Source organism: Arabidopsis lyrata (genome assembly GCF_000004255.2).
Source record: "Arabidopsis lyrata subsp. lyrata unplaced genomic scaffold ARALYscaffold_5, whole genome shotgun sequence".
Taxonomy (NCBI): Eukaryota; Viridiplantae; Streptophyta; class Magnoliopsida; order Brassicales; family Brassicaceae; genus Arabidopsis; species Arabidopsis lyrata.
In genome coordinates this window covers 12778702-12802793 of record NW_003302551.1, presented here as the reverse complement: position 1 = coordinate 12802793, position 24092 = coordinate 12778702, and the positions used below count along the sequence as shown (strand labels likewise).

At 37.4% G+C, this 24092-nt stretch overlaps 6 protein-coding genes across 6 annotated transcripts; all 6 read left to right on the top strand.

Annotated features, from left to right (window-relative positions):
* Positions 1 to 82: 82 nt before the first annotated feature.
* LOC9313579 (protein TOC75-3, chloroplastic) lies at positions 83 to 3669 on the top strand. Its single transcript, XM_002877465.2, has 7 exons — positions 83 to 1331; positions 1639 to 1860; positions 1949 to 2056; positions 2177 to 2368; positions 2447 to 2695; positions 2784 to 3038; positions 3121 to 3669. Exons 1-7 carry the CDS (start codon positions 144 to 146, stop codon positions 3358 to 3360), a joined length of 2454 nt encoding a protein of 817 aa, XP_002877511.1. The 5' UTR covers positions 83 to 143; the 3' UTR covers positions 3361 to 3669.
* Positions 3670 to 3880: 211 nt separating this feature from the next.
* Positions 3881 to 7114, top strand: LOC9313578 (disease resistance protein RPP13). Its single transcript, XM_021024236.1, is given in 3 exon segments — positions 3881 to 5845; positions 5848 to 6797; positions 6800 to 7114. Coding segments are annotated over 3 exon segments (2577 nt in total). The 5' UTR covers positions 3881 to 4296; the 3' UTR covers positions 6878 to 7114.
* Positions 7115 to 8075: 961 nt separating this feature from the next.
* Positions 8076 to 11095, top strand: LOC9313577 (putative disease resistance RPP13-like protein 3). Its single transcript, XM_021024235.1, has one exon. The coding sequence runs from the start codon at positions 8277 to 8279 to the stop codon at positions 10818 to 10820; it is 2544 nt and encodes an 847-aa protein (XP_020879894.1). The 5' UTR covers positions 8076 to 8276; the 3' UTR covers positions 10821 to 11095.
* A 782-nt stretch (positions 11096 to 11877) lies between these two features.
* Positions 11878 to 13583, top strand: LOC110228026 (UDP-glycosyltransferase 76E5). Its single transcript, XM_021024079.1, has 2 exons — positions 11878 to 12430; positions 12504 to 13583. Exons 1-2 carry the CDS (start codon positions 11953 to 11955, stop codon positions 13379 to 13381), a joined length of 1356 nt encoding a protein of 451 aa, XP_020879738.1. The 5' UTR covers positions 11878 to 11952; the 3' UTR covers positions 13382 to 13583.
* A 61-nt stretch (positions 13584 to 13644) lies between these two features.
* Positions 13645 to 15928, top strand: LOC110228528 (putative disease resistance RPP13-like protein 2; the record flags this gene model as incomplete). The annotated part of the gene is given in 4 exon segments (XM_021026185.1): positions 13645 to 14239; positions 14242 to 14971; positions 14973 to 15870; positions 15872 to 15928. Coding segments are annotated over 4 exon segments (2280 nt in total), but the record flags the coding sequence as incomplete, so codon positions are not given.
* Positions 15929 to 16966: 1038 nt separating this feature from the next.
* On the top strand, positions 16967 to 18556 carry LOC9313576 (UDP-glycosyltransferase 76E5). The gene is made up of 2 exons (XM_002877462.2): positions 16967 to 17529; positions 17605 to 18556. Exons 1-2 carry the CDS (start codon positions 17046 to 17048, stop codon positions 18489 to 18491), a joined length of 1371 nt encoding a protein of 456 aa, XP_002877508.1. The 5' UTR covers positions 16967 to 17045; the 3' UTR covers positions 18492 to 18556.
* Positions 18557 to 24092: the final 5536 nt, after the last annotated feature.

The window sequence follows — 24092 nt, the reverse complement described above, 5'->3', positions numbered from 1 at the left end:
GTTCTCTTGTAAATACACTAAACGGGATGAGTCTAAAAGGAAAGTCTCTCTTTACCTGCTTAAAACCCGAAAGTACAATTTTCGCCGAAGCCAAAAATCTTCACTTCCTTCTTCTTCTCTGTAAAACCTTATCTTCTCCGCCCATGGCCGCCTTCTCCGTCAACGGGCAGCTTATCCCGACGACAACTAGCTCCACCTCTTCCACCTCACTCTCTTCCCGTCGGAAATTTCTATCTCCTTCCTCGTCTCGCCTCCCTCGCATCTCCTCACCATCTCCTCGCGTTCCATCGATAAAATGCAGCAGTAGCTTACCTAACCGAGATACAGAGACTTCCTCAAAGGATTCTCTCCTTAAAAACCTAGCTAAACCTCTAGCCGTAGCCTCAGTCTCGTCCGCTGCGTCATTCTTTCTATTCCGAATCTCGAATCTTCCGTCGGTTCTAACCGGTGGTGGCGGTGGTGGTGGAGGAGGAGATGGGAATTTCGGTGGATTTGGTGGTGGAGATGGAAATGATGGTGGATTTTGGGGGAAATTGTTTGCTCCTGCTCCTGCGGTTGCTGATGAAGAACAATCACCGGATTGGGATTCTCATGGTTTACCGGCGAATATCGTTGTGCAATTGAACAAGCTTAGTGGTTTCAAGAAGTATAAGGTCTCTGACATTATGTTCTTTGATCGACGGAGACAAACCACAATTGGTACTGAAGATTCTTTCTTCGAGATGGTCTCGATTCGTCCTGGTGGAGTTTACACTAAAGCTCAATTACAGAAGGAGCTTGAAACCCTAGCTACTTGTGGAATGTTTGAGAAAGTTGATTTGGAAGGGAAAACGAAACCTGACGGAACCCTAGGTGTTACAATCTCCTTTGCTGAGAGTACATGGCAATCTGCTGATAGGTTTAGATGTATTAACGTTGGGTTAATGGTGCAGTCGAAACCGATTGAGATGGATTCAGATATGACTGATAAAGAGAAGCTTGAGTATTACAGGAGCTTGGAGAAGGATTACAAGAGGAGAATTGATAGGGCACGGCCTTGTTTGTTACCTGCACCTGTGTATGGTGAGGTTATGCAGATGTTGAGGGACCAAGGGAAAGTGAGTGCGAGGCTGTTGCAGAGGATTAGGGACCGTGTTCAGAAATGGTACCATGATGAAGGGTATGCTTGTGCTCAAGTTGTGAATTTTGGGAATTTGAATACTAAGGAGGTTGTTTGTGAAGTTGTGGAAGGTGATATAACTCAGCTGGTTATTCAGTTTCAAGATAAGCTTGGTAATGTGGTTGAAGGTAACACTCAAGTTCCTGTGGTGCGCAGGGAATTGCCTAAACAGGTATGTGTCTCAAGTTATGCTATGTTAGATGTGTCATTGTTGATGTGATCATGATTCTGGCAGTAAATTTGATGTCCTCGTTGGTATAGGATAGGATGATGACGAAAGTGTAGTTATGTTATAGACTGATATATCAGGAAAAAATTGACAGACTTTTAACTTGAACTTGCTATTTAATTCTGATGGATGTAAAAGGATTAATCGCTTCAATGAACTCACTGTAGAAATGTTTTATATTCCAGACATGTTATGATATATCTCATTTGTTGTGTTAGTTTTAATGATAGTATCTATGTTTTGTTGACAGCTTCGCCAAGGTTATGTTTTCAACATTGAAGCTGGGAAACAAGCTCTCAGGAACATCAACTCATTGGGGCTGTTCTCTAACATTGAAGTCAATCCACGCCCAGATGAGAAAAATGAAGGGGGCATTATTGTTGAGATCAAGCTTAAGGAGCTAGAACATAAGTCAGCTGAAGTCAGTACAGAATGGAGTATTGTTCCTGGGCGTGGAGGAGCTCCCACACTGGTATGAATCCTTCCTTACTGGAATAAGTACAGAGTGTAAAATTTGAGAAGTTCCATTGAGTTTGATTGTCATTGTTTATATGCATCAGGCTTCATTCCAGCCAGGTGGGTCTGTTACTTTCGAGCATCGAAACCTCCAGGGTCTTAATAGGTCTCTCATGGGTTCAGTGACCACTAGCAACTTCTTGAATCCTCAGGTACATTTGATAAGCTTACATGATTGATACATCTCTGGTTCAACTTTCGGTTGATACCATCCATCTATTTCTGTTTTTCTATGTGCTACACACAAACCTTATGTTACATTTTTTCCTCAGGATGATCTTTCATTTAAACTTGAGTATGTGCACCCGTATCTGGATGGTGTTTACAATCCTCGGAATCGCACATTCAAAACGAGCTGCTTCAACAGCCGCAAACTTAGCCCAGTATTCACTGGAGGACCCGGTGTTGAGGAAGTGCCACCAATTTGGGTTGATCGAGCTGGTGTGAAAGCTAATATAACTGAGGTAAGCTTGCCGATACTCAGTGCCATAATCAACTTGTTTTGTCCTACAAACACTTACCTGAAACATATTTTCATGCAGAACTTCACCCGTCAGAGTAAGTTTACATATGGACTTGTGATGGAGGAGATAACAACCCGAGATGAAAGCAGTCACATTGCTGCAAATGGTCAGAGACTACTACCTAGCGGTGGAATCAGTGCTGATGGACCTCCAACAACTCTCAGTGGTACCGGTATTGATCGAATGGCTTTTCTACAAGCCAACATCACCCGTGACACTACCAAATTTGTTAATGGGGCAGTTGTTGGACAGAGGACTGTCTTTCAGGTTTGCTTTCCCAATGATCAAATGAGATCATAATTATGAGTCATCTGTATACTCTGTAAGCTTTACACAATGTATTTGCATATCACAGGTGGATCAGGGACTGGGTATTGGGAGCAAATTCCCATTCTTCAACCGCCACCAGTTAACCATGACAAGATTCATTCAGCTGCGGGAAGTAGAAGAAGGGGCTGGTAAGTCACCACCACCAGTTCTAGTCCTCCATGGGCATTACGGAGGCTGCGTTGGTGACCTTCCAAGCTACGATGCTTTTGTCCTCGGTGGTCCGTACTCTGTCCGTGGCTACAACATGGGTGAGCTCGGTGCTGCTAGAAACATTGCCGAGGTAATACAACAAACACAAAACAAAACAGTCTTTTCTCCTAAACCTGACAAAATGTGTGTCTAATTGGTTTCATGGATTGCAGGTGGGTGCTGAGATCAGAATACCTGTGAAGAACACTCATGTCTACGCCTTTGTTGAGCATGGAAATGACTTAGGAAGCTCAAAGGACGTGAAGGGAAACCCTACAGCAGTCTACAGGAGAACGGGGCAGGGTTCATCATACGGTGCAGGTGTGAAACTCGGTTTGGTCCGAGCTGAGTATGCTATAGATCACAACAACGGAACCGGTGCTCTGTTCTTCCGGTTTGGAGAGAGGTATTAAGGTGATGTGAGAAGTAAGTTTATGTAACCCACCTTAGGCTTTCCAATTTTCTTTCTAAGGATCTATTATTTTTCTCCTTTTTCCTTTTCTTTTGTGGGTTTTTCAATAATTGCTTAATATTAGTGTTTGCTTACGTTGCTGAGTTGTGCTGAGAATCGGGCAAGAGTTTCTTCTTCTTAAACTTCATTGTTTGAATTTAAAAGTGTACGTTAGCGACACTATTTGATCTTTTTTTTTGTTTTTTATGAGTATTCCTGAAAATGGTCCCTTCTTTGATATTTTGAGTAAAGTTACATATTTTATTTCTTATTTAAATTCTTCTAACTAATAAAATTTTATGGGCACATGTAAGACCAAAAAAATGTCAAGCACATAAGAATTTATTTAATAGATCCTTGTTGTTGAATTGTCACCTAGAATTATTAGCTTTGCTTTTGTTGTATTTTAAATTTGACACCTTTTCTTTTCGTATTTGCGACGAATATTTCATATTATCTTGCCATAGACTATTTTTTTTTTTTTTTTTTCATCTTCTTGCCATAGACTCTAAACTCCTACACTTTTAACACAACAAAAATCTGAACCAAAATGTGAGACGCATATTTCAACATACATATGAAAGAATGAAACTTCCACGAAAGATAGTACGACAAGTTGAGGATTGAGAATGAGAATTTATATTGGTCCGACTTTTCTACGTGGAATATTGTGGACATAGTTACAAACTATGCATAGTTGGTCCGAAATAATTATAGGAGAGGATAAGATTTCATCAAATATCAACAAGTCAACGTCTGAAAGCTTCCAAAGTCAAGTTGACAGAAGGAAACAAAACACATCTCAAGTCAAGTTGACACAAGGAAACAAAACATATCTTTAATCTTGTGCTTACTGTGACTCTGTGAGATCCGTGCATTCAACCACGATACTGAGAATATGGTCGATGCGATTGCGGGATTTCTTGTGGGAAAGATCGGCAACTATATCATTGAAGAAGCATCAATGTTGATGGCAGTCAAAGACGATCTAGAGGTGCTGAAGACAGAGTTGACGTGCATCCAAGGTTATCTCAAGGATGTTCAAGCACGAGATAGAGAAGACGAGGTCTCAAAAGAGTGGACAAAACTGGTTTTAGATATCGCTTATGACATTGAGGATGTTTTGGACACCTATCACATGAAACTCGAAGAAAGATCACAAAGGCAAGGCTTCAAGAGATGGGCCAACAAATTAGGCAGGAAAATGGATTCGTCTAGCATAGTTGATGATATCAGAACCCTCAAGGGAAGAATCCTAGATGTTACTCGCAAGCGGAAGACTTATGGAATAGGAAACTTGAACGAGCCTCGAGGAGGAGAGAATAATTTAAGTTCATGGGTAAGGGAGCTTCCGCATGCTCGATTTGTTGATCAAGAAGAGCTTATAGTTGGTTTGGAAGATGATGCTAAGATTCTTTTGGAAAAGATTCTTGATTATAAAGAGAACAAGAGATATATCATCTCCATATTCGGCATGGGAGGTCTTGGAAAGACGGCTCTTGCTAGAAAGCTTTCTAACTCTTGTGATGTGAAGAATAATTTTGAATACCGCGCATGGACTTATGTTTCTCAAGAGTATAAAACCAAAGATATGCTTATGGGAATCATAAGTTCTTTGGGAGTAATTTCTGGGGAAGAATTGGAAAAGATCAGGATGTTTGCGGCAGAGGACTTAGAAGTTTACCTTCACAGTCTTCTAGAAGGGAAAAAATATTTGGTGGTGGTAGATGATATATGGGAGATAGAAGCGTGGGAGAGCCTGAAGAGAGCTTTACCAGAGAATCATAGAGGAAGTAGAGTCATCATCACTACGCGTATCAAAGCCGTGGCTGAAGGCATGGACGAGAGAGTCTATGCTCACAACTTAAGGTTTCTGACATTTGAAGAAAGCTGGAAATTGTTTGAAAAGAAAGCATTCAGGAATAGGCAATGGGTCGATGAAGATCTTCAGAAGATTGGGAAAGAAATGATTAAAAAATGTGGTGGCTTACCGCTTGCTATAGTTGTTCTTGGTGGGTTTCTGTCTAGGAAAAGACCAAGAGACTGGAATGAGGCGTGTGGCAATCTCTGGCGACGCCTAAAGGATAATTCCAATCATTTCTCCACTGTATTTGATCTAAGCTTCAAGGAGCTACGACATGAGTTGAAACTGTGCTTTCTTTACCTTAGTATCTTCCCAGAAGACTATGAGATTAACGTAGAGAAGTTGATACGGTTACTTGTGGCAGAAGGGTTTATAGAAGAGGATAAAGAGATGATGGAAGATGTGGCTCGGTATTATATTGAAGAGTTGATAGACAGAAGTCTGGTGAAAGCTGAAAGAATAGAGAGAGGGAAGGTAATTACTTGTAAAGTCCATGATCTTCTGAGAGACGTGGCTATCAAGAAAGCCAAAGAGCTCAACTTTGTACACGTTTATGACGATCCGGTGGCCCAATATTCTTCTGCTACTGCAGAAGAGAAGTGGTTCACCATCAGATCAATAGATACTTATCTGAGAAACACCGGAACAAGCGGATGCGATCCTTCTTATTCTTTGGAGAATCAGAGGATTTGGTAGGGCGTGATTTCGAAACCATTTACTTAAAACTGAAGCTACTTCGAGTGCTTGATCTCGGAGGGGTTCGGTTTCCTTGTGAAGAAGGGAAGAAGAGTTTACCAGAAGTGATTGGGGATCTGATCCAATTGAGGTACCTTGGAATTGCTGATACTTTTCTCAGCAATTTACCATCTTTTATCTCCAACTTACGGTTTCTACAAACACTAGATGCATCTGGCAATGAATCCATCAGGCAAACAATTGATCTCCGTAACCTCACATCACTGAGACATGTCATAGGAAAATTCGTTGGAGAATTACTACTAGGCGACACCGTTAACCTTCAGACCTTGAGGTCTATCTCCTCCTATAGCTGGAGCAAACTAAACCATGAGGTTTTCATAAATCTTCGGGACTTGGAAATCTTTGATTCCATGTGGGTGGATCAGAGAGGAATTTCTTTGGACTTGGCTTCCTTCTCTAAACGGAAGAATCTTCGTGCCTTGACGCTGAAGGTATCCACCTTCAAGTTATCTTCAGAATCGGAAGAAACAGTTCGGTTCCAAACCCTTGTTGAGCTGACACTGCGTTGCGATATAAGGAGACTTCCCAAGGACATGGATGTGATATTTCCTAGTCTTGAGTCACTTACACTTGTCGGATCATGACTCGAGGAAGATCCAATGCCTACTTTGGAGAAATTGCAAAGACTAGAAGATCTGTCACTGACAAATTGTAGTTACTCGGAAACAAAGATGAGCATCAGCGCACAAGGTTTTAGTCGGCTGAACAAGCTTGAATTGTTCATGGTAAGATTAGACGAGTTGGAGTTGCATATAGAAGAAGAGGCCATGCCCAGTGTGTGACTAAGATGAATCTGACAACCAAAGGACGACAAACGAAGCTGATGATTCCAGATCGATTACGAGCTTTTGTTTGAGGCTACCAGTAATAGAACACGCTAAGATAAACGAAGCCAGTTAGGTTGCTTGGGTTGCAAGAATAATTATTTGTGATTTTAACGAATGTTTTTGTGGAGGTTTTGATATTTGTATTTTTTGTTTAGCTGCGGTTATAACTTATAAGTTGAATTAATAGCAATAATTTGTAATAAATTTATGGAATTGTGTTTCTATAAGTGAATGACATTAGCAGAGACGTACAACTTTCAACTTTACTACTCTTGGCCTTCTTAATCTTGCCTAAGCTTTCTCGAGAACAAACATCTTGATAGTTGATGTAAGCTTCGATATATGGTACTAAAGCACCAATTCAAGGTACAAAAATGACTGACCACTTGTTATATCTTGATTTGATAAAAAAAGAAAAAACAATCTCATTATAAAAGATTGATTTCATGAAATAAAATAGTTTTACGTAACACATTTTTTAGTTCTTTTTTTCTTTATAATCTCATTTGTTCTCATTATAAAAGATTGATTTCAAGAAATAAAATTGAATAAAATAGTGTTACTTAGCAGTTAGCACAGTTAGTTTTTTTTTGTTCTAATCTCATTTGTTCTCTATTTGTTTAATCTTTGTACCTACTATTTCTTATGATCATCAATAAATTTGACATTTCATAAAAAAAAAAAAATTGAATAAAATAACGAAGAACAATATAAACAATATGAAACGAGCATCTCAATAATGTAAAAAAAAAATTCGTAAATTTGATATGAATTTTGAGATGAAAAATTCCATATCAAGCTTTTACGAGTTGAAAAAAAAAGAGAAGTTTTTGCGTCTTTACCATGAATTAATTCACAACCTAACCACAACAATACAAGTTGCAAATTCCTGTCAAAATTGAGAAGAATTTGCATACTGTATCTCCATTGCAAAATAAGGTTGAAGAGATTTCTTCTCAAAATTTGTAGCTGAATTTCCATGTCAACAACATGCCTTAAAATTTAAAGGAAACAACTAAACTCCGAACTTTTAACATGTAAAAAAACTGAGCCAAAATTTGAGACATATTTGACACAATGATTTTCTAACTGTCAAACTTTCAGATTAATTACGATACTTTGTAAATATACGATTTTTAATATGCATAGAATTTTGTAGTAAAAAAATTGAAACTTTCAACAAAAAATCGTATGAATAGTTGACAAATGAAAATGTATGTTGGTATCACGTCTGCATCTGAGTTCTTTTATTAAATTACCAACCGGGGATAGTGCCCATAGAATATTAGGAACCCATATAATTTAATCAAACATACACAAAGTCAAGTGTCAAAGGCTTTCGAAAACTTGAAATTGTTGACATTAGGAAACAAAACAAAACTTCAATCTTGTCCATATTTCGAAATCCTTCAATTTGATTCTGTTGAGATGGTAGATGCTATCACTGGGTTTGTTTTGAAAAAGATCGGTGGCTATCTTATCAATGAAGTGTCGATGTTGATTGGAGTCAAAGACGATCTAGAGGAGCTGAAGACGGAGTTGACGTGCATCCATGGTTATCTTAAGGATGTTGAAGCTCGAGAAAGAGAAGAGGAGGTCTCAAAAGAGTGGACAAAACTTGTTTTAGATATCGCCTATGACATCGAGGATGTTTTGGACACCTATTTCTTGAAAGTTGAAGAAAGATCACAGAGACGAGGCTTGTCGAGAATGACCAACAAAATAGGCAAGACGAAAGATGCGTACAGCATAGGTTGTGATATCAGAAACCTCAAGAGAAGAATCTTGGATATCACTCGCAAGAGGGAGACTTATGGTATAGGAGGCTTCAAAGAGCCTCAAGGAGGAGGGAATATTTCAAGTTTGAGAGTTAGGCAGCTTGGGCGTGCTCGATCTGTTGATCACGAAGAGTTAGTAATTGGTTTGGAAGATGATGCTAAGATTCTTTTGGTAAAACTTCTTGGTGATAATAAGGAGGACAAGAGGCATATTATCTCCATCTTCGGTATGGGAGGTCTCGGAAAAACTGCACTTGCCAGGAAGCTTTACAACTCAGGGGATGTGAAGAGAAGATTTGATTGCCGTGCGTGGACCTATGTTTCTCAAGAGTATAAAACTGGAGATATACTTATGAGAATCATTAGATCTTTGGGAATGACTTCAGGGGAAGAGTTGGAGAAGATCAGAAAGTTTGCAGAGGAGGAACTTGAAGTTTACCTTCACGGTCTTCTAGAAGGGAAAAAGTATTTGGTGGTCGTGGATGATATATGGGAGCAAGAAGCGTGGGAGAGCTTGAAGAGAGCGTTACCGTACAATCACGGAGGAAGTAGAGTCATCATCACTACGCGTATCAGAGCACTAGCCGAAGGCGTGGATGGGACAGTCTATGCTCATAAGTTAAGGTTCTTGACGTTTGAAGAAAGCTGGACATTGTTTGAACAGAAAGCATTCAGGAATATTGAAAAGATCGATGAGGATCTGCGGAGAACTGGAAAAGAAATGGTTCAAAAATGTGGTGGATTACCGCTTGCTATAGTCGTGCTTTCCGGGATTTTGTCTAGGAAAAGGACAAACGAGTGGCATGAGGTGTGTGCTAGTTTATGGAGACGTCTAAAGGATGACTCCATTCATGTTTCCACTGTGTTTGATCTAAGCTTCAAAGATTTGCGGCATGAGTCCAAACTCTGTTTTCTGTACCTTAGTATCTTCCCTGAGGACCACGAGATAGATATAGAGAAATTGATCCACTTACTTGTAGCAGAAGGATTTATACAAGAGGATGAAGAGATATTGATGGAAGACATGGCTCGAGATTATATCGACGAGCTGATAGATAGAAGCCTAGTCAAAGCTGAAAGAATAGAACGAGGCAAAGTCATGTCCTGCAAAATCCATGATCTTCTGAGAGACGTGATTATCAAGAAAGCCAAAGAGCTTAACTTTGTAAATATATACAACGAGAAGCATCATTCTTCTGCTATTTGCAGAAGGGAAGTGTTTCATCTTATTAATAACAGCTTCCCGTACGACAGAAGTGTAAACAAACGGATGCGATCCTTCTTAATCATCGGAGAAGGAGGGGGTATTGTCAAGACCACAAACTTGAAACTGAAGCTACTTCGAGTGCTAGATATTGGAAGGCTTTCTTTTGATAGTGAGTTTTATACCCATACGACTTTACCAGATGTAATTGGGGATTTAATCCACCTGAGGTATCTAGGGATCGGTGATATTTATGTCAGCATTTTACCAGCTTCCATCTCCAATTTACGGTCTCTACAGACACTAAATGCATCAGGCCATAAGCTCTTCCAGTACACGACCGATCTAAGTAATATTACAACACTAAGGCATGTCATTGGAAAATTTGTGGGAGAATGTCTAATAGGCGACGGAGTAAACCTTCAGACCTTGAGGTCTATCTCTTCCTACAGCTGGAGCAAGCTGAACCATGAGTTACTCATAAATCTTCGGGACTTGGAGATCTACGACGACTCTAACTGGGTAGACCAGAGAACAGTTTCGTTAGACTTGGTTTCCTTTTCTAAACTGAAAAATCTCCGTGTCCTCAAGCTCGAAATGAGAAACTTCAAGTTATCGTCGAAATCAAAAACGACAATTGGGTTAGTGGATGTGGACTTTCCCAGTCTTGAGTCTCTGACACTTGTCGGAATAACTTTCGAGGAAGACTTAATGTCTGCTTTGCAGATATTACCTAGACTGGAAGATCTGGTCTTGAAAGATTGTAGTTACCCGGGAGCGAAGATCATCAGCATCAGTGCACAAGGTTTTGGTCGGTTGAGGAATCTTGAATTGTTCATGGAAATATTAGATGAGTTGCGGATTGAAGAAGAGGCCATGCCTAGTTTAATAAAGCTGATTGTGAGTGCCCGAATAAGACTAACAACGAAGCTGATGATTCCTAATCGATTGAAAGCGCTTGTTCGTGCAGGCTACTACGGTATGAGATGATGACTTATGATCCATTTGAATCATTATATACCAACAAAAAACAATATGAAGAAAAATTGGGACGATGCCAGCTGAAAGAAAGAAGTTAAAAATGTTTATGTGAAAAAAGAAAAAAGAAAAGTTTTTGGGAAGTGTTTTTTTTTTTTTTTTTTTTTTTGTTTGGTATTTGTATTTTTCCCTTCTTGGTTATACATTGCATTGTTTTTGTGAAGTGTTTTATTATTATTTTTTTTTGTTTGGTATTTGTATTTTTCCCTTCTTGGTTATACATTGCATTGTTTTTGTGAAGTGTTTTTTTTTTTCTTTTTTTTTTTTTTGGTATTTGTATTTTTCCTTTCTTGGTTATACATTGCATTGTTTTTTTGTTGAACATACATTGCATTGTTATCAGCAAAAGATGATGAAGAAACGAGATTGCTTGCAGGAGAAGAAAGGAAAATAGTTGAGGTTGTCACAAGACTAGAAAATCATATATGTTTTATCACTAGGATAATTTTGCTGATACTTAAAAAAAAAAATGTGAATCCTTTTCAGAACCCAAAATGAGAAGATGGAGTCACACTCACTGGTTCAATCAGAAGCAGAGACCAATCAAATGATAAAGACCCGACAATAATGCTATAAACTTAGGGCATTTAGATGTCAATAACTTATATGGCTATACTATGTAACAAAGGAAGAGAGACCTAGCTTTTGTTGGAATGTCACTTTCATCATTCGGTAAAATGTTCGTTAGCGTTGTGGCTTTCCAACACAAAGGAAGGTTATATGTTAAAGAATACAAAAATAATAATACTTTAATTGTATATACCAACCAGAAATAATCTAATCATATACACCAGCAAAAAATAATACTAATCTCATCTTCAAATCCTGCAACAAAGCCGGGTCAACGAGACCTTAATGGTATACTAATCTCATCTTCACAGCAACAAAGCTGGGTCAACAGATCCGAGACAAAAGGCTTTAGTTTAATAATGATATTGCATGTGACAAGATCTTCTTTACCAAGAAAGTGATGTGTCAACCTTTATCTCCACAGCTAAGTAATTGACTAGTTGACATTTAATAATTTTACTTGAGATACAAAAGGAGATAGAAAGATAGAGAACAGAGAGATAGGGGTTAAGAAATGGAGAAAAGAGCAGAGAAGATAAGGATAGTATTGGTTCCACTTCCAATACAAGGACATATCACTCCAATGATGCAACTTGGTCAAGCCCTTAACTTGAAGGGCTTCTCAATTACTGTCGCTCTCGGAGCTTTTAATCGAGTAAGTTCTTCGCAACACTTCCCTGGTTTTCAATTTGTCACCATACCAGAAACTGTACCAATTTCTCAACATGACACACTCGGAGTAGTTGAGTTTGTGGTTAAGCTCAACAAAACCAGCGAGGAGAGTTTCAAAGACTGTATAGCTCAGTTGTTGCTGCAACATGGAAATGATATAGCATGTATCATTTACGACGAGCTCATGTACTTCTCTGAAGCTGCAGCTAAGGAGTTCAAGATTCCAAGTGTCATATTCACCACTGGTAGTGCTACAAATCATGTTTGTTGCTGTGTTTTAAGCAAACTCAACGTCGAGAAGTTCTTGATCGACATCGAAGGTACACAAGAGTAACTGATTACCTATTCCGAAAACCGTTCTTTCACTCATACAGAGGCTTTTTTACTTTACAGATCCGGAAGTGCAAAACAAGGTGGTGGAAAATTTACATCCATTAAAATACAAAGACCTACCAACTTCAGGAATGGGGCCACTAGAGCGATTTTTGGAGATTTGTTCGGAAGTAGTTAACAAAAGAACGGCTTCCGCTGTTATAATTAACACGTCGAGTTGTCTAGAGAGCTTGTCTCTCTCATGGCTGAAAAAAGAACTCAAAATTCCAGTGTACCCCTTAGGCCCTCTTCACATTACAGCTTCAGCAACGTCTAGTTTACTGGAAGAGGACAGGAGCTGCATTGAATGGCTGAACAAGCAGAAACCGAGGTCAGTCATATACATTAGCGTAGGAAGCATAGGTCACATGGAAACAAAGGAAGTGTTGGAGATGGCTTGGGGATTGTATGATAGCAACCAACCTTTCTTGTGGGTAATCCGACCAGGCTCTATCCCTGGTTCAGAGTCATTACCAGAAGAAGTCAGTAAGATGGTCTCAGAAAGAGGATGCATTGTGAAATGGGCACCGCAGAATGAAGTACTTGTGCATCCTGCAGTTGGAGGCTTTTGGAGCCATTGTGGATGGAACTCAACACTCGAGAGTATTGGGGAAGGAGTTCCGATGATTTGCAGACCTTTTAATGGTGAGCAAAAGTTAAACGCAATTTATATAGAAAGTGTTTGGAGAATAGGGATTCTGCTTCAAGGTGAAGTGGAAAGAGGAGGGGTCGAGAGAGCTGTGAAGAGGTTGATTGTGGATGAAGAAGGTTCAGGAATGAGGGAGAGAGCCCTTGTTCTAAAAGAGAAGCTCAATGCCTCTGTAAGAAGTGGAGGCTCCTCATACAATGCATTGGATGAGCTCGTCAACTATATAGAAACAGAGTATAGCAATTCTTGAAAACAGAGTAAACCTGAAGAATTTCTGTATCCATGCCTCAAGCTTGATCTTGTAAAGAAAGTCCATTGCATGTTTAATCCTCAAAAGCCTTTCTTTCTATATACCAAAAACATTGAGGCATGGATCAAATCTGTCACAACAAGAGATATTTCTAGTACTTATTTTGAGCATCTTTTTCTAATACAGAAATTTCTTATATTTTCTTGATTTCTCGATTCATATTTTTTTCATCACAAAGTGTTTACATATTAACCAATTAATATTTCCCAAGTATTCTTTATAGTTTGACCAACATAATAGGCGAGAAGAATGTCCAGGATGCGTACAACATAGTTGATGATATCAGAACCCTCAAACGAAGAATGTTGGATGTTACTCGCAAGCGGGAGATGTATGGCATAGGAAACTTTAGTGAGCATCGAGCAGTAGCGAGTAATTCAAGGGTGATGGAGCTTCGGTGTCCTCGATCTGATGATCAGGAAGAGCGTGTAGTTGATTTGGAAGATGATGCTAAGGTTCTTTTGACAAAGCTTCTTGACGATGATGGGGATAACAAGACATATATGATCTCCATATTTGGCATGGGAGGTCTCCAAAACACTGCTCTTGCTAGGAAGCTTTATAACTCTAGCTATGTGAAGGAAAGTTTTGAATATCGCGTATGGACTTATCTTTCTCGAGAATGTAAAACAGGAGATATTCTTAAGAGAATCATAAGATCATTGGAAGAAACATCTGAGGTAGAGCTTGAAAAGATGGCGGAGGAGGAGTTAGAAGTTTACCATAATGATATTTTACAAGGAAAAAAATATCGGGTGGTGGTAGATGATATATGGGAGAAAGAAGCGTGTGAGAGCTTGAGAGAGCATTACCTTGCAATTATGAAGGAAGCAGAGTCATCATCACTACACGTATTAGAGCCGTGGCTGAAGGCGCAGACCAAAGATTCTACACCCATAACATAAGGTTCTTAACGTTTGAAGAAAGCTGGAACTTGTTTGAGAAGAAAGCATTTAGAGATATCGTAAAGGTCGATCAAGAACTGCAGAAAATCGGTAAAGAAATGGTTCGAAAATGCGGTGGATTACCGCTTACTACAGTCGTTCTTGCTGGGCTAATGTCTAGGAAGAGGCCAGACGAGTGGAAAGATGTGTGGGAGAATTTGCGCGTAAAGGATTATAACATTCATGTCTCCACTGTGTTTGATCTAAGCTTTAAGGAGATGCTAAATGAGTTAAAACTCTGCTTTCTATACCTTAGCGTCTTCCCAGAGGACTATGAGATCGACGTAGAGAAATTGATACAATTACTTGTAGCAGAAGGATTTATACAAAATGACAAAGAGATGATGATGGAAGATGTGGCACGGTATTATATCGAAGAACTGATTGACATAAGCTTAGTGGAAGTCGTGAAAAGAAAGAGAGGGAAACTAATGTCTTTTAGAATCCATGATCTTATAAGAGAATTGGCTATCAAGAAAGCCAAAGAGCTCAACTTTGTAACTGTTTACAACGAGCAACATTCTTCTACTACTAGCAGAAGAGAAGTGGTTCACCATCTTATGGACAACAACTACTTGTGTGACAGACAACAAACAAATACGATCGTTCTTGTTCTTCGGTGAACGGATGAGCGACATTACTTACGTTGAAACAATTACTTTGAAACTGAAGTTACTTCGAGTGCTTAATCTTGGAGGACTTCATTTTATCTGTCAAGGATATAGCCCTTGGAGTTTACCAGATGTGATCGGAGGTTTAGTACACTTGAGGTACCTTGGGATAGCCGATACGGTTGTGAACAATTTACCAGATTTCATCTCCAACTTACGGTTTCTACAGACACTAGATGCATCAGGCAACTCTTTCGAGCGAATGACTGATCTAAGTAAGCTCACATCACTAAGGCATCTCATTGGAAGATTCATCGGAGAATTGCTAATAGGCGACGCGGTGAACCTTCAGACCTTGAGGTCTATCTCCTCCTACAGCTGGAGCAAACTAAAACATGAGTTACTCATAAATCTTCGAGACTTGGAGATCTATGAGTTCCACATATTGAACGACCAAATAAGAGTTCCTTTAGACTTAGTTTCCTTATCGAAACTGAAAAATCTTCGTGTCTTGAAGATTGAAGTAGTGACCTTCAACTTACTTTCCGAAGAAACAGTTCGGTTAGAACTCCTTGTTGAGTTGACACTGCATTGCAACATAACAAGACTTCCAAGAGACATGGATTTGATCTTTCCTAGTCTTGAGTCCCTTACGCTTATAGTAAATCTCCAAGAAGACCCAATGCCTGCTCTACAAAAACTACAACGTCTAGAAGATCTGGTCTTGTACTCTTGTGGCTACGCGGGAGCGAAAATGTGCATCAACGCACAAGGTTTTTGTCGGCTGAGGAAACTTAAATTGATCATAACAAGATTAGATGAGTTGGAGATTGAAGAAGAAGCCATGCCAAGTTTGATGGAGCTAAATCTCGACAAAAAAAGATGGAGCTACAAAGCTGATGATTCCAGATCGATTGAGAGCATTTGTTTGAGACTACTACAGTAGCTGGAATATAATGGTGGAGCAACGAAGTTGATGATTCTAGATTGTTTGCAAGCTTTTGTTTTAGACGTATCAACTTGTTTCATTACTAAAAACAGTTTGTGATTTTTAAGAATGTTTCTTCGGCTATAATCTTGGGAACAATTGGATGTCATTTCGCTATATGGCTATGTGATTATAACCACCAACTAAAAGAAAGGAAGCTAGAGAGATATAAGAAAAGGGGTCTCCTTCACATCAAATTAGTTAAGGTTGGTATGTATAATGTTTCTTGTGAACAAAGTTAGTGAAGACAAAAGCTATTTTTGACCGTTTCATTCTAAATGCCAAAGAAGAACAGGTCTTCTCTTTTTTTATTTTAAGAGAAGAATATATCTTCATCTGGCTAAAACCAACAACTTCATGTGTGCCAGAACAAGCAAACATAAAAAGAAAAAGAAAATAGAAAAAAAATATTCAATTAAAAAATTTTATTGACTTTTATTAGAATGTCACTTTCTTCACTAGCTTAGGTCCTCAATATAATTTTCTTAAAATTAATTAAATGATCTGTTTTTGAAGTTTTGTGGTTAATTAATCCAACTCCTAGCCAAAGTAGTCTCGCTTCAAACATGACCTAAACAAAACACAAGAAACTGACTTTATACTAAAATCTGTATCTGAACACATCTTATACTTATTTATCAAAAAAAAAAAAAAAAAAAAACTCAATTTTATTCATTGACCAAAAATATAGTTCAAATAATTCTTTTTACAGCAGTAATTGCACCATGATCTGGGAAGTGGGAACCATTAATGTTGTATGTAACACCAGCTCATGTGCAGAGAATAATTTACAAAGAGAACATACAATTAGTGGAGAGCCATGTGTGCGGAAACAAACAAACAAAACACATTGACTTTTCTTATAATGTCATTTGCTTCAATACCGTGGCTCTCCAATACAATGGAAGGTTTCTAATATAAAATAGCATATGGGAACTGTTAATTAGTTGTGAATGCTTCTCTGGAAGATTGTGTGTGAATTGGATTTTAGTAATAATTGGGTCACTTATTTATAGATCTTTTTCATTGAGAAATAAGGGTAAGAAAGAGAGAGTCAAGAAATGGAGAAAAAAGCAGAGAAGAGAAGGATAGTGTTGGTACCATTTCCATTACAAGGACATATCACTCCAATGATGCAACTTGGTCAAGCCCTTAACTTGAAAGGCTTCTCAATCACAGTTGCTCTAGGAGAGTCCAATGGAATAAGCTCTTCGCAGCACTTTCCTGGTTTTCAATTTATTACCATACCAGAAAGCTTGCCAGTGTCTGTGTCTGAAATGGAAGCATTCGGACCAGTCGAGTTTCTGCTAAAGCTCAACAATACCATCGAGGCAAGCTTCAAGGAATGTATAAGTCAGTTGTTGATACAACAAGGTAATGATATAGCATGTATCATCTACGACGATCTTCTGTACTTCTGTGAAGCTGCAGCTAAGGAGTTCAAGATTCCAAGTATCATCTTCAGCACTACAAGTGCTACTCATAAAGTTTGCTGCTGTGTTTTGAGCAAACTTAATGCCGAGAAGTTCTTGATCGACATGGAAGGTACCCAAAAGTAACTTCTTACCCATTTTGCATCAAGTCCTTTAGCTCAAACAGAATTGTTTATTGACTTTGCAGATACTGACTTGCAAAACAAGGTAGTGGAAAACTTGCATCCAGTAAGTTTCAAAGACCTACCAATTAGAGGATTTGGGCCATTAGAAAGATTTTTGGTGCTCTGTAGGGAAATAAGCAACAAAAGATCGGCTTGTGGTGCTATCATCAACACGGCGAGCTGTTTAGAGAGCTCGTCTCTGACATTGATGCAACAAGAATTTGGAATTCCAGTGTATCCATTGGGTCCTCTTCACATTACAGCTTCAACAAGGTCTAGTTTACTAGAAGAAGACAGGAGCTGCATTGAATGGTTGAACATTCAGAAACCAAGGTCAGTCATATACATAAGCATGGGAAGCATATTTGAAATGGAAACCAAAGAAGTTTCGGAGGTGGCTAATGGATTGGGTGATAGTAACCAACCTTTCCTATGGGTCATCCGACCTGGTTCGAAGCCATTGCCAGAGGAAGTTAGTAAGATGGTCTCAGAAAAAGGATTCGTTGTGAAATGGGCACCGCAAAAGGAAGTACTTGCGCATCCTGCAGTGGGAGGTTTCTGGAGCCACTGTGGTTGGAACTCCACAATGGAGAGCATCGCGGAAGGAGTTCCAATGATCTGCCGGCCTTTTGACGGTGAGCAGAAGTTAAACGCATTGTATATAGAAAGTGTTTGGAGAATAGGGATTCTGCTTCAAGATGAAGTGGAAAGAGGAGAGGTCGAGAGAGCTGTCAAGAGGTTGATCGTGGATGATGAAGGTGCAGGAATGAGGGAGAGAGCCCTTGTTCTTAAAGAGAAGCTCAATGCCTCTGTAAGAAGTGGAGGCTCCTCCTATGATTCATTGAATGAGCTCGTCAACTACTTGAAGACAGAGCAAAAAAATGCTAAAACTTCAGGTAGCAATTACTAAAGCCAGAGTAAACCTGAACTTCATGTAACACAAGATTAAGCTTGATCTTTTTTTTTTTTTTTTAATTATGCTAGATCTTGCAAAATTTAATGTGGCTTATCATCCAAATAAATAACAATTCAGATGAAATTCAAGTACCCTTTACGTTGTTCTCTCAAAATAGAATGATTATATCTTTTGACAATTTTGTGGTAAAATATTCATTCTCCTAGCCAAGGAAGTCTTGTTACAAACATATATCTAACTTTCATGAACAATAATGAATATAATAGTTTGGAAGCAGAGGGCTTGAGGCTTTCCGCTAGTTCCACCAAATGACTCTTTGACCTTACTTGTCTAGAGGCACAAGCTTCACTTTCTTGAAGATATTTAAAGATATTCCATGTCAATACCATACTATATAGCTTCAACAAAAGGAATAATGTAAAATGTCAAATACAGATATACGAAGCCGTAAAGCACATGTTAGTTTAACAACTAAAGTATGCATGAAGCATGACCAAACTTGATGTTGCAAAATTTTCAAGGTAGAGATATGACCTTTAATTTTAGGGAAAGTTATTCAGATATCATACAAATTAGGTGAAATGACCAGAAACATACAGATCTTTTTTTTTTATTACTGTCATATTTCGGGTATATTTTGTATACCCAGCGTGCCCCTGTTAAACGTTATAGGAAAAAACATAATTACAAAGAATGTCATTGCCACGTCAGACAAACCGCGTCGCCACGTCGCTGACGTGTATTAATGAACTCAGCCGTAAAGCGATACAGCGGCAATGACAGCTGAGTTACGGTATGTTGCAGGCTATTTAAGAAAAATGGCTGAGTTATGAGCAAACGGCTGACTTACGAGTATAACACAGCCAGGAGTTACGGCTGACTTAATGAAATCTGTTTGAGTTATGAGAAAATTGCTGATTTTCGAGCATAACTCAGCCTAAGTTACGACTGAGTTTTTATCCGATGGTTGATTAGTCAAAATTTTGGCTGAGTTATTGCTTCGACACGGCTGAATTAACTTTCTACGACTAGCTGAGTTATCAAAGAGGGATTAGTTATGGGATGTCGTTACGGCTGATTTATGTTCGAGTGTCATAAATCAACCGTAATGAGCTGGATTAACGGAAAAATCGACCTAATTACAGCTGACTTAGTAGCGAAAGATTAATTACTAGAATAGCATGCAATTACGGCCGACTTATTAAACGATACGGCTGAGTTAAAGATTTTCGGTTGAGTTACGACATTAAACGGCTGAATTTGGCAGCCGTTTTTCCGATTTTTAATTATTGTAATAGTATTCATATTGCGACTAACTTAAAGTTTTGTTTGATGGCTGGTTTAATTAGGCTGATTTACATGTTTGTTTGGTGGCTTACTTGCCACTTCATCAATTAAAAAATGACGTCGGATGCAATATTCTATGTCATCATCATCAAAGAAAATACGAAACGTCTTTTTTCTACTCGTCTTCTTCTTCATTGTGTTGATCTTCACCTGTGTTTTCCCTTTTTCACATCACCAGAACTTAAATTTTGAACATCCAATTCGTCATCGTCTTCCTCATTCTTCTTCATTTTCGTTCATCCTTCTTCCGATATGATTGATCCGGTTCCGGTAATTGTTGTTTCAGGTAATTGGGTAAAAAAACACAAAAATGTATTTAACACCGACGATAGAGGGTGTAGAGTTGTGCAGATAGATGCGAATACAACGCACGACAAGCTTGTGAAGTTGGTTTTTGTGATAAGTCAGCCGTGAAGCATTATAACTCAGCTGTAATATGTAAATTTACGCAACTTTTCCTCTTCCGTGAAGTATTATAACTCAGCCGTAACATGTAAATTTGCCACGAAACATTAAGTTACGTAACATTTCGTCTTTCTTTCTCTTTTTTCTCTTATGACGTGGCTTTAATTTTTTTTGTCTTAATGACGTGGATTAAACTAATTTTTTTTTTTTTTTTGTCATCTAGATTTATTATTAATTGCAAATTATGAGAAATGTTACATAGACGATTCTACAACTGAAAATTCCTTCCGACCCTTACTAGATCCACGACAGACTACACTTCCTTCTTCGTGATCTTGATGAATACCTTCAATGATCCACGACCTGGCGACACTTCCTTCTCTGTGTAGAATCCTGGCGAACGGCTATAATTGTACATCGCTGGAGATCTCTTGCACACTTGCCTCCATTAATCTGCAAATTTGTTAAACTAATTTTTCTTAAATATTTTTTAATTAAAAAAAAACAAAAAAATATCAATTAAAAAAAAACTAATTAAGGGTGTTAATTGTAATTACACAAGAACACTAAACATAGTAATATTCCAACCTTTCTATAATATCTGAGTAAATAGTTTTTTTTTTTATTTTATTGTGCAAATAAATAGTTAGTGGGAACATAGGCAATTTCCATGTTAATATATGTTCGATTATCTTTTAAAAAAGGGAGACTCACAAAAATGCCCCTTTTTCAATACCCCTTTTCAAAAATGCCCCCTATGGATGTCCATTTTTAAAAATACCCCTTTTATGTACAAAATGACTAAATTACCCTTCTTTTAATAAAAGATATCATAAATATATAAGGAAATATAACAAAATTAGGTCCACAAAATACAAAATACTTTTTGGCGGGAAAAGTGATCCCCCAATTTTTCCCGCCAAAACACTTGTAAAAATTTGTAAAACCTTTAAAATACCTTGTAAAATTTTCCCGTAAAATTTTTTCCCGCCAAAAAATTTTCCCGCCAAAAAATTTTTTTTGCGGGAAAAGTGATTCCGCAATTTTTTTGGCGTTAAATTTTTGGCGGGAAAATTTTTCCCGCCAAAAATTTACAAGGTATTTTAAAGGTTTTTTACAAGGTATTTATAAGGTTTTACAATGTATTTTAAAAGGTTTTACAACGTATTTACAAGGTATTTATAAGATATTATAAGATTTTACAAGCTATTTTATAAGGTTTTTACAAGTTATAAGGTTTTACAAGTTTTTTATAAGGTTTTACAAGTTATAAATACCTTATAAAACCTTAAAAGTACCTTGTAAAACCTTTTAAAATACATTGTAAAATCTTACAAAACACTTGTAAATACCTTGTAAAAAACCTTTAAAATACCTTGTAAATTTTTCCCGCCAAAAATTTTCCCGCCAAAAAAATTTCGCAAAAAAAATTGCGGAATCACTTTTCCCGCAAAAAATTTTTTTGGCGGGAAAAATTTTTACGGGAAAATTTTACAAGGTTTTTTAAAGGTTTTTACAAGTGTTTTGGCGAGAAAATTGCGGGATCACTTTTCCCGCCAAAAAATATTTTGTATTTTGTGGACCTAATTTTGTTTCAAATAAGGGTAAAATAGTCATTAAAAATTAAAAGAGGGCAAACTTAAAAATAGACTCTCAAAGGGGGTATTTTTGAAAAGGGGTATTGAAAAAGGGGCATTTTTAACAATTTCTCTTTAAAAAACATAGAATTTCAAGGCTTACTTCTGGGGTATTTTTGTTGGAATTTGTTTTTTTTACTTTGAAAATGTAACTTGTTTTTTACGTTACATAACCTTCTTGACGGATATCTCTCTTTGTGATCCATGCCTCAATGTTTATGGTCAGGGTCGGCTCAACACTTTTTATGGCTTTTTATGGGTTTTAAGGCAAAAAAAAAATTGGGCTCTTAAATTTTTTTTTTTTTTAGTATTTTTTGATATAAAAAAATTTTGTATAATATTTCTATTAAAATTTAATTACTAAAACAAAAAACAACACATAAAAAATTTTATGGGTCCTAAATTTTATTTTTATGTTGTAATCTAATTTATTAATACATTTTTAAAAATATTTTTTTAAATGGACTCTTTAATTATTGGAACACGATATTGGGCTCCGGGCCGTCACACCGCCCTTCTATATGAGCTGACACTGTTTTTATTATTTATTAAAGGGTATTCAATTTATTAAAAACATATGAGCCGGCAATGTTTGTGGTTTATTTTTGTTGGAATTCAATTTCTTCCTTCTTTACAATTCATTAGGTTGATATTATTACTTGAAAAAAAGATATGAGAAATACTTAATTGCGTAAAATCAAGAAGATAATTGAACAGGTCAAATAATACGATATAACTAACATGGAAATCTTCATGATATCACTAATATTTAACAAATAATAATTGATATCTTCATGAAATCTTTCAGGCCTATCCCACCCATAAAGCAAGCGAAGCATCTGCTTTACGCCACAAAATATAACAAAGTTTTTAGGGCCACATTATTAAGATACTTGTTTAGTTTGGTGTTTATGTATTGTCTAAATTAGACTCATGTCTTGAGTTTGAGTCTTTTCTTTTACCATTTTTTTTTTTTCCTTTTTACAGTTTTCCTTTTCATTTTATAACTTGGTTTTTTCATAAATTTTTAACAATAGTTTTTATATAGAAAATTATACTATTTAAGTATGCTTTAGACCACAAAAATCCAAGGACCAGCCTTGAAATCTTCTTTGATATGATTCTATACGTGGAGAAGGAGAACCATGCATGATGCATGTTTATGAGGAATAATTGGGAGTTAAGTCTTACAAAATCGTGAAGATATCACTAGTATTTAACAAATAATAATTGATATTTTGTTTGATTCTCTGGCCAAAACCATGCCCAATCTGGCAACCATCTTATGTGAGACAAAACAAGAAACACGTTTTTTTTTTTTTAACCAAACTTAAGTTCTTCCTTCTATTATATGTCACATTAGAGGCTGGGAATATTATTATTGCATTAAGAAAAAGAAGTTGTCAGTGTCACACGAGGAACACGAGAGAGTAGTTGTCCCACGAGGAACATGAGAGAGGGAGGGAGAGTAGGGTAGAGAGTAGTTGTCATCTTAGACTAGAACGGAGTTCGGCAGAAGGGAGGAGGATACCGATCGCTCTGATTGGCGGCGGCTGATCGGAGTTCGGCGATGTCCGGTGGTGCTTGAAGACTTGACGTGTGGCTTGGAGAAGAACAAGTCTTCTACACATGTCGTTAGCTAAATCATAGTTTGCAATTAATCTTTATATGTTTTTAATTATGCTGGACCGTTAATTTCGCTTGTATCATGTAATGGGCTAAACCGTTCTGTATTTTGCCCTATATGCTTCAAGAATGAAAATATTTAGCCGACAAAAAAAATACATTATGATTTTACTACTATTAAAAGATCCTCCATAGAATTTTGATCTTAAACTATATGTTTCCATAATGTTTCTTTTTTTTTTGGCATCGTTTCCATAACAAAATTTCACCAAAAAATAACACGTTTTAAAAGTGAGTCGAGGAACAATGCAAATAAAAAGACAATAAAGAACTTAAAGAAATTAATTGCTATCAATTGTGATTAACACCTAAAAAATCAACAATTACTAAACTTTCATTTATAATCATGAAATCAAATTAGCATTAAACTCAAGTCCAAATAGTTCACAACACTTGCTAACACCAACTCTCGTTGGTTAGAAGAGGGTTTCTCATCTCAAATTGATTCATGCATTTTATCAAACATTTTTGGTGCATAAAACAATCTAGGTTTTCAAATTAGGTGATCAATCTAATTAAA